Below are 13425 nucleotides of genomic sequence, written 5' to 3' on the forward strand. Positions count from 1 at the left end.
TTGGGCACTCTTAATATGTTTTGGTTGTTATTTTTTTGTGCCTGGGATGTGCCTATTGGCAATTTTTGGTTTTCTTTTCTTGTTATATAATTATGTTTATGTTAAGGTGGGTTTTAAAAAAAAATCATCTGATCAGAAATTGATGTAATGTTCAACACCAATAGGCATGAATTCTTTTTTCTTTTTTTTTGCTGCCCCATCATCTGTGGCATTACTCCCACGCCGCTCATTTAGATCCCCCCCATACACAGCCACACCCGGGTTCGTCCATCACAGTTCCAGCGTCGGCAGTCCACAGGGAATCATCGATGTTAGGTCACCGGGAGGCCACACACCAGAGGAGACCCTGCACTGTTGCTGAGTCACTTCGGTGGTGTTCAGTGGTGCCTGTTCTGACTTAACGTACTTAGGACACCACCTACTAAGCCCCCTACTAGCAACAATAATGACTTAGTCGCAGAACCAGACTTAGTGAACATCCCTCCCAGAGTGGAGACTGCCACCACATCCCCCATGAATCTGCCGACACTGAAGACATTGACAGGACTACCCCAAGCACGGAAGTGGAGGGGTATCAAAACTGAGGTCACCATGAGAACAGGGCATGAAAGGCCACAGACTTTGAGACTGTTTTGTTTACATTGATGATGATGCAGGAGGAGGACGATGACGATGTTGCTGTAGAGGTCCATTTTGGTTTGGGACTGTGTGACAAGGCTGTACTCTACTCAACACACCCAACGACGCATCCGTGAAATGGATGACACTTGACTGTGTGGTCCCAGTCTCCCCATTTAAGCCCATAGCACACTTATCTCTGGGTAGGAGCCAGCCACGGGCGGAAAAACCCACCTCCACTGGGATTCGAACCCGTATCCTCCCAGCCGTCAGTCCGCAACGCTAACCACTTTGCCACGGCGGCTGGTCAAAGGCATGAATTCTGTTTTATGTTTAGTACATGAGTGTGACTGTATTGCGACTATTTTTCAGGGCGTTTTTATTTGGTTTGTTTTTGTTATCTTTTTTTTTCAGGTTCTATGGGACTGATATTTACAGCTTTTCAACTCTGATATGGCCCTCTGTAGTTGGCTGGGAAATAAGCAACAAAAGATGTCGATAAAACTTTTGCTGTTGCTACTTTTTTGTTACAAAGTTTTTGGTTTCATTATAAAATTTAAGGAGGACATGCTAGCATTTTGAACAGTAGATGTTTTAATAAACTCATTTACTGTGTGGTCATGCCCTCTTTTAACATTATTGTGGTTCCCCCATGGGGAGTCCTGGGGTCTTTCAGTGTAAACAGCATCCCCGCCTTCCGGAAATTATGTGCTAGAAATTACCTCTTTTCTATCACTCTCTTTGTTTCTGCCTTTTTTTCTTTCTTCACTGTTGTCTTCTTTTTCTGCCTTCCCAGTCCATTCCCCTTTCTTTTTTCAAGCAAGCCTTGACAGTTTTTTTTCTCTTTTCCGCAGTCTATGATGTACTGCCTGTGCTGTTTTGCTCTGGCAATAGGTAGTGAGATGTAAACACTGGGATGGGCACTAGCTGCCCATTCTGCAATGTTGTTTGCCTGTATGGCCTTTTTTATGTATCTTTTGTTTGGCTTTGAAGTATTATTTTTTTCCTTTTTTACAAATTTTTGTAATCTGGGGACGACAAATTAAACGAATGGTTGGCGTCCTCAGCATGGCCTGGTCTTATTTGCTAAATGGTAGGGAAATTGTGTCATGAACTGTGTTTTGTGGGTTTGTATTAGTGGTTTGTTTTTTTTTGTAGATGTGACAGTTTTGTGTGGACACGGTTGAGCATTTGTATTGTTTGACGGTCCTGATATGGCCCTGTGCGGTCGGTTGGACTATAAACAACAAGAACAAGAACATTATTGTAGCGACATTTCACATTTTGGTGGGTTGTGATAAACGGAACGGGACAGTGTTCCGGTAATGGTGGGATGTTTCCATGATGCATAATTTACATATTGGTATGTATAACTTTTTCACCTGATGTGTTGGAGCACCTCAGTTGGTGGAGGATGTGTGTTTAGAGATGATGTATGTTATCTGTATTTGATGTGCAATGGGAAGTGTTAATAGATTTGCAACAAAAAAAAACGAACGGGATGAATTTTTATTTGGTTGCAAATTTGCACTCAGGCAAGTAAAATAAATGTGTGTTGAACAAAACTAAAATAAAGGATAAAAAAGAAGGGGGGGGGGGGGGTAAATGAGTTATGTATAAGCTAGGTAAAATATAAATACATCACACACAAACACACACACACACACACACACACACACACTAAACCCCATCTGAATTGCATCTTTGAAGGGAGAGACTCCAGACTAATGACTCTATACTGGTTTAAAAAAAAAAAGAATTTGGTTTTCTTGAGATATAAAAAAAGTCACCTCACCTTGAAACATTCATCCAAGAAATATTCACAGCACACAAGCTTTGTTCTGATTTGGTACACTTTTTATTTTGAAAAAAAAAAAAAAGTTAAGAAGAAAAAAGAAAAATCTCCATAGAATGTATTTTATCCACTGGCAAAAAAACAAACAAAAAACAACAACAAAAAGCATGAGGTCACTCTTTGAAATACATGTTCTGGTTTACGCCTCAAGCTCATCACCATCACAGTGTAATGACTTGGTTAAACGATTAAAACACATGCATCATTTCATGCTCCACATGTCTCTTGCCCGTTATCTCCAGCACAACCAAATTCCAGATTAACTGATTGAAGCACCTTGGATATACACACTCTCATGATGTTGTATTACGAATTAAGTAGTTATTCTTCACTGAACTTTGTTTTTCCATCAGAATGTAGTCATCCAAGACTCATAGTTAGTAAAGTCTCACAATACATCGTATCCTTTTTTTCTCTTATCCAATATTTCTATTCTATCAGAAAAAAAAAAGAAAAGTAAAGGTTGTGTCCACAAACCAAGAAGTTCTGAGTTCATTCTTTCAAAGCTGACATGGATCACAGGATCTTTCACATGCCTCTTTTATGTTCTGTAAACACGCTATGACAGCAGGTATGGGATGGAAAACTGACCACCACCACCACCACCACCCCAAATCCCACCACCACCACCCCTTCATCCAACACACACAGCAGGGTTTTGAACAACTCACCTTCAGGACACAAGTCTCACACCCTAAACACTCGATTCTTATGTCCCATGCTTTTCATTAGTCTTGACACAAAATGTACAGCGCTTTGGAAAAAAAAAAGCACAACCTGAGTGCTGCAAAACTCTACAATCCCAGAAAATGTTACTTGATAACTGTTAAAAGAGAAAAAATTAAAAGCAACCTCAAAGTAATAGGTGTTCCTCAAAGGTTATATCATGTTATTGTTACGATACAAATTCACTTCTACTGAATACTTTTTTGGGGTGTTTTTTTTTCATAATTCCATGACATGTAGTGGAGAACAAAACACAGGAGAGAGCATGGTGGAACGACAAGGGTTAGTGGTTGTGGCACAGACAACAGTTCCCACAAACCACACACCCACCAGTCAACCCTCTCATTTTCCATTAAAAAAATAATAATAATAAATATATATATATATATAAACAGAAAAAAGAACAAAAATAGAAACCCAAAGTGTTGCAATGACTTTCAAAACACACAAAACACACATACAAGTTGATTCATTATTAGCTGGGCTTTGAAATTGCTCTGAGAATAGCGGTGAATGGAAGTTTTAGTCACAGTCAAGAGATCATTCTTGGGAAGATGACAGAGAATTTGTTTGCTTTTATCATAAAAAAAAAAAATGGAAGAAGAACAACAATAACAACCACCAAAAACTTATTAGTTTGGCTGGGTTGACAACAAAAAATCCCATCTGACAAGTGGATATAGCCTATAATTTTCCACCTGTCTTAATCATTCTATCCTTAAGTACCATCAACTTTAGGGTAACAATATAAATCAACCTGCACATGCTTACATAACCATGTCTGCTCAAGTTGGGTTTGTGTGTGTGTGTGTGTGTGTGTGTGTGTGTGCCTTTATTCTTAAGGATAAAAAACAAGAAAATGGGTGGCTTTGACAAGAGCTCAGTGTGGCTCTGACAACGGCTCAACCTACTGACTGACTGTTCACCAAAGATGAACCCCATTGCCCCTCACACAGCCACCAGAATGGGAAGGTCCGATTCACCAATTCCCATGTCACCACCCACTCTTTGATCAGTGGCCACTTGAGAGTTTTGCCTTCCCACCATTCCTGTTTCGCCTATTCAGCCTCTCTCTCTCTCTCTCTCTCTCTCTCTCTCTCACACACACACACACACATACCATCTATGGATGAATGTTAAAATATGTTTGTGCACAGATACTACAATCAACTTCAATGAACAGTTGTAATTCTCAACCAGTGAGTGCATTCATGGAAGTGACTTCCAAGCAAACATAATAGAACTCACTCTCTCTCTCTCTCACACACACACATACACAGCAATACAGTATACAGGCAAATCAGGATCACTGTCACCAATAAGGAACATGTGGATCGTGAAATTGGCTTATCAGGGTGACATCAACAGATTTTCTTCTTCTCTTCTTCTTCTTCCATTGATGTTCAGCGGTCATAACTTTGACCATTACTAACATTTTCCATTACACAACCAACACTGACTTGCCGATGACTCTGTCGTGGTTTTTTATGCATGCTGGGTATTTTCGTGTCTCCATAACCCACCAACACTGACATGGGTTACAGGATCTTAACGTGCATATCTGATCTTCTGCATGTGTATACACATGAAGGGGGTTCAGGCACTAGCAGGTCTGCACATATGTTGACCTGGGAGATCAGAAAAATCTCCACCCTTTACCCACAAGGCGCCGTTACCGTGATTCAAACCCGGGACCCTAGGATTGAAAGTCCAACACTTAAACCACTCAGCTATTGCGCCGGTTGTGTGTTTTCAATGTTGTGCACCAAGTCAGGAGGCTTACACCAGTGCCTGGCCTGTTCGGCCGTTGGTAAGCAAGGAGTGGAGAGTTCAGGTGTGCAGACAGTACTTGACTTGAAGTTGTGTACCTTGTGCATGGAGAGAGTTAGTAACTTACCACTCTTTATTGTATGAAGGATAGTTTGGGGTTCAGAAAAAAAGCAGTTTTCGTAACTTTTTGGTTTGGTGTTTTGTCAACTTGATCATAAATGCTGAGTACAAAATACTGACCAGATCAGTGATTATTCCTCTTGGATTTTAGTGTGTGTATGATGTGACAAAAAGTTACATTCAAGCGTACATGCACATTTATTTACAAGTTTTGTGCCAGGATGAAAAGTGTATGCGTGTCACACACACACACACAAACATTCACACACTACACTAGACTACAAGAGATAAACTAAAAAATACTTGGAAAACAACCATCTGAATGACACTCACATATAAAAAGTGGGTGACAGGATAATTTCTCAGATCAATCTGTAATTTTGGGAGTATCATAAAAATGAACCAGAACAAGAAACAAGATTATAAAATGATTCAAAATGTAGTCAATTTAAAATGTATATATTTTGTTAAAAACTGTAATATACAGATGAAAAACAAAACAATTCAGTGACATGAGTTGTTAACCAAAAAAAATTAACAATACCAAATGTTAAATCAGATCTGTATGTTTTGGCAAGTCAATCGCCACACAAACAACAGCAATTTCAAAATCAAGGAAATAAAAACATGCCACATGTTGAATCCTCTTGCCAGTCATCACAATAACTACCACAAGAGAAAAGAATAGTGAAGTAAAAAAAACACAATCCCATATTTGTGTATACCAGTCCTGTATTAAAAAAAACACACAATCCCATATTTGTGTAAACCAGTCCCGTATTAAAAAAAAAACAAACACTGAAACTTTCTTTTTTCAACTTCTTCCTGGGAAACCTCTCAGAAATGCCTCAAAGTTTCCATTGCCATTTGAGAAAATGACACATGTTCACTTAAAATGAAAACAAATGAATAATTGAATATCATGAGAAGAGTCTTAGATTTCACTTTAACAATTCGATACCATAACATTACTATCACACTGTCTAGACTTACTGATCTGGCATACAGTGTCAGATCACTGAAGCCAAGAACAATCTGAAGATGACTTTGTTCCCTCCTAGACTAAACGATCACTCATGTCTAAATGCAAAACATGTCTGCACTGCCCTCAGACTTCAGGCCCAGTTCCCTGGTGGTCACAGTTTGTGCTTTGGGTGATACAATGGCACACACACTTGGAAGTAAATGTTTCCATCGCTTCTTAAAACTATAACAACAAATAAAATAACAGATGTACCGGTATTTATATATCGCTGGATTGTGTGCAGAGACAAATTAAAGCATCTCCACACCAGTCATTCACACGCATCCATGACCGATTCAAAGGTGTGAAAGACGGGACATGTGGCTTCAGTCTTCCTTTTTAAAATAAGCATCAGCAACTCTCCAGATCATCGCCTTCATGTCATATTTGCAACAGTCACCGACAGTTAAGCACGAAAACATCAATGGGAATAGCGTATTAATTGAAAACAAGAGCCACAGACCGGTCAAAGGACATGCTAAAAATGCCAGGATAAGCATGGTGGTAAAAGGACAGTGTGGTGACCAGACCTCTCCTGTCTTCACCATCAGGTGATCACGCACCACGTGCTGGCAACCAGGTGGGCTCCGAGCCATAAACACGTCACGTGATCCTTGGACAAAAGTGTGGTGCAAGAAGAAAAGGCTCAACGTACAGAGAAAAAAAATGCTGATCCCTACACTATAATTTTCAATCTGACACACCTCAGACCCATCCAACTGTGAGAAAGGACAGAGATGTTACAAGGTATATAACATTTGTGCATATGCAATACCCGAAATCAATTTGTCAAATTACAAGTCCAAAAGCCACAATCAAATTAAAGAGTTCAAAATATATCACATGAAAGGTTGTAAGGTGGAGGGGAAAGGGGTGAAACCCTTACGTGTTCCAACTTATCCACTTAAAGCCCACATTCAGTGTCAAAATTAAAGCGACAAAATTTGACAATCACAATCAAAAACGAAAATAAGAAAACCAACCCCAGACAAAATCCTGACTATAAAGATCAAATGTTATAGACCCTTTGTTCTATATCTGCACATCAAAAAAAAGCCATTTCAAAAAAGTTCAAAAGGAAGCTATTTTTCAGGGAAAAAACATCCCCCCAAAAAACACCCACAATTATAAGTTCCGCCTCTGTCAAACACGAACCACTTTCCTTTTTTTTTTTTCTCAAAAAAAATATATAAAAAATCACTAAATCAACCATTCATTGTCCATGATCAGGGAGAACACACACGCCAAAACATATCCACACCAACCACACATATCCATGCATGCATGTGCCATCAGTCCATCTTGACCAAATTTGGAAGCATGGAGTGGGCAGCCTGACAAAGCCATCTGAGCAAGAAGCAGCCATGCTCAGTTCCACAATTTGTGCATGCTGAACTCATCCTGATCTCCCAGGAGGATCCAGAAAGGCCAGCGATTCTCGGGGGTATATTACATTCTCTAAACTTTTCTCTCTGGGCACCTGCACAGCTCAGTTCGCACTTGTTATTTGGGGTAGAATCCAGGCAGGGCGACCCAAATAAAAACAGGCATTTTCATTATGCCGGCATTCAGGGGATTGTTAGTTCAGTATTAAACAGGTTCTCTCCTCCCAGTCAGACATGTCACCTGAAGTGGGTGTCAACGTTTAAACAAAATGCTGCAAATCAAATTTCTCTCAGCTTCTGTGAACTGTCTACATGAAGACAGTGACTTCCCTTGTTCTGTGAACTGTCTACATGAAGACAGTGACTTCCCTTGTTCTGTGAACTGTCTACACGAAGACAGTGACTCCCCTTGTTCTATCAACAGTCTGCATGAAGACAGCTTTCTTCCCTTGTTCTGTGAACTGTCTACATGAAGACAGCCTGACTTTCCTTGTTCTATCAACAGTCTGCATGAAGACAGACTTTCTACCTTGTTCTATGAACAGCCTGCATGAAGACAGTGACTTCCCTTGTTCTGTGAACTGTCTACACGAAGACAGTGACTCCCCTTGTTCTATCAACAGTCTGCATGAAGACAGCTGATTTTCCTTGTTCTATCAACAGTCTGCATGAAGACAGACGTTTACCTTGTTCTATGAACAGTCTGCATGAAGACAGACATTTACGTTGTTCTATAAACAGTCTACATGAAGACAGCTGACTTCCCTTGTTCTGTGAACAGTCTGCGCATGAAGACAGTTGACTTCCCTTGTTCTATGAACAGTCTGCACATGAAGACAGCTGACTTCCCTTGTTCTATGAACAGTCTGCGTATGAAGAGTTGATTTCCCTTGTTCTGTGAACAGTCTGCGCATGAAGACAGCTGACTTCCCTTGTTCTATGAACAGTCTGCGCATGAAGACAGCTGACTTCCCTTGTTCTGTGAACAGTCTGCGCATGAAGACAGTTGACTTCCCTTGTTCTGTGAACAGTCTGCGCATGAAGACAGTTGACTTCCCTTGTTCTGTGAACAGTCTGCGCATGAAGACAGTTGACTTCCCTTGTTCTGTGAACAGTCTGCGCATGAAGAGTTGACTTCCCGTGTGCTAAGAACAGTCTAGCGCATGAAGACAGTTGACTTCCCCTTGTTCTGTGGAACAGTCTGCGTATGAAGAGTTGATTTCCCTGTGTCGGTGAACAGTCCTGCGCATGAAGACAGCTGGACTTTCCCCTTGTTCTATGAACAGACCTGCGCATGAGACAGCTGACTTCCCTGTCTGTGAACCGTCTGCGCATGAAGACAGTTGGCTCCCTTGTCTGTGAACAGTCTGCACATGAAGACAGTTGACTTCCCTTGTTCTGTGAACAGTCTGCGCATGAAGACAGTTGACTTCCCTTGTTCTGTGAACAGTCTACGCATGAAGACAGTTGACTTCACTTGTTCTACTCCTTGTCCAAGACCCCCAGCTGGAGACTGGTAGTTTACCTGTAGGTGCACCTCATAGAAAAAGGAGACGTTTGTATTATATTCCATGTTTGGTGTCATATACTTACCATGTCAAACTGATGCAAACTAGGCGTATCTGTTTGCTCTGCTTGGCCAAATTTCGCACGGCTAACAGTGAAAAGACGACCCGTCTTGCCCGGTCCGCTCTTAGCCAATCAAACGCCTCTAAAAGCTATAAGCGCTGAATCATTCCTTTGGCCAAGGCTCTCCACGCCATCTTGTCAGGTTTTCGCTCTGTCTTGTCTTACGCTTTTTTTTTTTGCCTATTAAGCGTATTCATTTGGCCTTATTTTGCTGCATGCGGCTTGTCTGTATATTATTCTTACATTCTGTGTACTCGTTTCGACTCGGCCCCCTCGATCCGTTCGTTTTTCTCTACCTCTTAGTCGATCCTGTCTTTCCTTTCTCTGTTGGGGATCGGATTTTTGGGGTCTGGGCCACTGTCTGAAGCAGACAACGTGACAATACAGATCTCTACAAGTGCTGCCTTCTGCCCCACTTTCTGCTCCTTGGGTACAGGTGTATCCCTGCCCGTTAAAACAACGACAACGAACAACAAAAATATAAATATAAATCCCACAAATTCCACTATTTTCGTCCACAATGAAATGACACATTTACTTCTGATAACTTTTTATCAGTTATCCAAGTCTTTCAGCAACAGTTTGCCCTCAACCAGATCTTTTTTTTTTTTAATTCAGTAAATATCCACAAATAGACATGTAACAATCGACATTAAGTTAATTGGTTGTTGTTTTGGTTTTTTTCATACACTTCTGACTTTTGAGAACATTTCCCAACTTTTTTTTTTCCAGCAACAATTTGCCTCTCATTCATATCTTTTTATTGAACAAATCTGCAGAAATAAAGCAAACAGATATACATCAACACTCTTAAAGCCTACAGTTTTGTTCACAAGTGGGGAAATACAGATTTTCTGACTATGGAGAAAGTTCACCAGCTTTTTCCTCCAACGATTTACCCACACTCAGATCTTTTTTTCTTTTCTCCTTCTTTCAATAAATATTCATAAATAAAGCAGACAGACATAAATCAACCTTCATAAAGTTCATGGTTTTTGTTCATCAGGCGACAACACACACTCATGACTTTGGAGAAAGTTCATCAACTTTTTCCAGATATACATGTTTGTTTTTTTTCGGTTTTTTTTTTCCAGATAAATGCATATATACCCAAGACATGGTTACACTTCACAAAATATTGAATGACCAAAAACAACACTGTTGCATACAAATGATGGAGTATGACATGGTATATAATAATAATTTTGTTCCATAGAAACTTTGATCGGGTTTCAGAGAGTGAGATTCCAATCAACACAAGTCAATAAAATACTCACAGTAAGACAAAGTTCCAGATCTATCCTTCACATAATCAGACAAGGTTTCAGATCTATTCTTCACATGACAAGACAAAGTTTCAGATCTATCCTTCACATAATCAGACAAGGTTTCAGATCTATTCTTCACATGACAAGACAAAGTTTCAGATCTATCCTTCACATAATCAGACAAAGTTTCAGATCTATCCTTCACATAATCAGACAAGGGTTCAGATCTATTCTTCACATGACAAGACAAAGTTTCAGATCTATCCTTCACATAATCAGACATAGTTCCAGATCTATTCTTCACATGACAAGAGAAAGTTTCAGATCTATCCTATCCTTCACATGACAAGCCATAGTTCCAGATATATCTGTCACATGATCAGACAAGGTTCTAGATCTATGACAAGGTTCCAGATCTATCCTTCACACAATCTGACAAGCTTTCAGATCTATCCCTCACATGACAAGAAAAGGATCCGGATCTATCTTTCACATCATGAAAGGATAACAGATGAATGGAAAACAGAAAAAGAGAGAAATTGTGAAGCAAGGAAGGAAAAAAAAAAGTCAAATCTTAACAAGCTGCGAGGACAACTGATAACAAACTGCACTGTGTCAAACAGTAAATCCACCTGGTGTTCTGCTTTGAAGACAATACAGTATTTTGAAACTGTGTACATGCGAGCGTGAGGGCACATGTATGTCGGATTGTATTGTGCATGCGTAAGTGTGTGTGCATGCATGCAATGTTTGACTGTAGCGTGCAGCACTGGATTTTACCGTACTGTATGAAGTGTACTGTGCATTAAAACAGTTTGCTTTTCTGTACAGACCTCTCTGTGAGTGTGTGTGTGTGTGTGTGTGTGTGTGTTTGTGTGTGTGCCCACATGATCACATGTGCATGGCTGTGTACATGATGTTTGAGTCTTAATTCAAAAGCAAATATCTCAAATCATTCCAGCATCAAAGTTTGCAAAATAATAAAATATAAAAAAATTATAAAAAATCATCTAAATTTAAAAAAGAAAGAAAGAAAATAAAAAACATAAAGACAAAAAAAAAAAGGATACTCTACAAACAAACAAAAAACCAATCCATTTCTCCACATTACAACGTAGATGGAAAACATGGACGCATTGACATACATGCACACGGCAGCGAAAGCGTAAAAACACGCACATGCATCTGTGCATGCACGCACATGCATACAAAAATTAAATATGTACACATAAAACAGGTTAGAAATACTCCACCAACCAATACATCTTACACACACACACACACACCACACACACACACACACACAGACATATCAACAGGTACATACAGGAACAAGCCACCACCATCACCTCACACACACACACACACACACACTACTCTCTGTTCCCGACCATCATATAAACTGCAGGACGCTCTCCTCCCTCGTTGCAAGCTGCTGCCAAAAGGTTCACCTGATGCCACACTTCTCCCACAGAGCACAGAGATGAGATCTGTCCCTCCTTGTAAGGGGGAGGGGGAGGCGGGGGGAGGTGGGGGGTGGGGGGGGGGGACAACATGGTCTGTCATTGGTCCACGATCCCCCGTCCATGTCAGCTCCAATGAGGGGGAGGAGGGGGAGGAGGAGGAGGGGGAGGAGGAGGAGAAGGAAAACAGCTAGGTTGTCTTGGAGACAGAAAAAGGTAACAAAAAGTGCACCTGAAGAGGCATGCCTGGGTGTGCCGGAGTGTGTTTGTGTGTGTGTGTTTTAGTGTTAGTGTTAGTGTGTGTGTGTGTGTGAGTGTTTTGTGTGTGTGTGTGTGTGTGTTTTAGTGTGTGTGTGTGTGTGTGTGTGTGTGTGTGTGTGTGTGTGTGTGTTTTAGTGTTAGTGTGTGTGTGTTTTAGTGTTAGTGTGTGTGTGTGTGTGTATGTGTGTGTTTTAGTGTTAGTGTGTGTGTGTGTGTGTGAGTGTTTTGTTTGTTTGTGTGTGTGTGTGTGTGTGAGTGCTTGTGTGTGTGTGTGTGTGTGTGTGTGTGTGTGTGTGTGTGTGCGTGCGTTTGTGTGTGTGTGTGTGTGTGTGTGTGTGTGTTTGTGAGTATGTGTGTGTGTGTGTGTGTTTGTGAGTATGTGTGTGTGTGTGTGTGTGTGTGCGTGCATAAACACATGCATAGACGTGACTATCTCTCAGAAGAAGGAGACAACAACAGAAAACAGGGTGCAGGGTGGGTGACATGAAAAACAAACCAACATGTGTCTGTATGCTTGCATATACACGTGGCGGGCGGAGGGGGGGTGGGCGTGCATGAGCACTAACGACTGCAAACGCGTGTATGCCAACTGTGCAGTCACACTGGGCCCACTTGCATGTTCAAAGAACTGTGTTGATAATCATGTAAGTCACTGTGACATACCGTGCATGTGTGTGTGTATGTGTATGAGTATGTGTGTGTGTGTGTGTGTGTGTGTGTGGAGTCTGTGTGCTGTGCACGCACCGCAAGTGCAGGCGTCCGTGTGCACGCATGCGTGGGAGGTTGGAAGAGTGTGTCCCCACCAGGGGACCCCCACCAGGGGACCTACCCATCCACCCAGACCGTCCCCCTGTGACCCTGGGGCCACCACCCACCCACCCCATATCACAGGGAGGTGCTCTGCACGCTGGTGGAGCCGTTGGGCAGCACGGGGTCCACGTTGCACTGCTCTCCCAGGGTGGGGGTGGAGGGCATGTCAGGAGGGGTGGAGGAGACGGAGGAGCCCCCCTCGGGGTTCAGCGCCAACTGCAGCTGCAGCTTGATGGCGTGGATGCGGAAGTGCAGTCGCGACTCCAGGGCGTAGCCTTTGTAGTTCTTCCTGCAACACACACACACGGCAACCCCTCCTCCATCTGTTTCCGTGGTGACCATCTGTGTGTGCATGTACGTGTGTGTGTGTGTGTGTGTGTGTGTGTGTGTGTGAGTGTGAGGTTTTGGAAGAGTTTGTGTCCTGATCGTGCTGATTGGCTTGTGATCACGGAAGATCATGCTCATCTTTCAGAAAGAGAGAGACAGGCAGACAAAC

General features: G+C 41.6%; 1 protein-coding gene across 1 annotated transcript in view; it reads right to left on the bottom strand.

Annotated features, from left to right (window-relative positions):
- Window positions 1-12793: 12793 nt before the first annotated feature.
- Window positions 12794-13425, bottom strand: part of LOC143294847 (tetratricopeptide repeat protein 39B-like) — a 57917-nt gene continuing 57285 nt past the window's right edge. The window contains exon 18 of the mRNA XM_076606354.1: window positions 12794-13218. Coding sequence (XP_076462469.1) covers window positions 13005-13218 — 214 coding nt within the window. The 3' untranslated portion in view covers window positions 12794-13004. The remainder of the gene's footprint in view (window positions 13219-13425) is intronic.

Source organism: Babylonia areolata, chromosome 20 (assembly GCF_041734735.1).
Source record: "Babylonia areolata isolate BAREFJ2019XMU chromosome 20, ASM4173473v1, whole genome shotgun sequence".
Classification (NCBI taxonomy): Eukaryota; Metazoa; Mollusca; class Gastropoda; order Neogastropoda; family Buccinidae; genus Babylonia; species Babylonia areolata.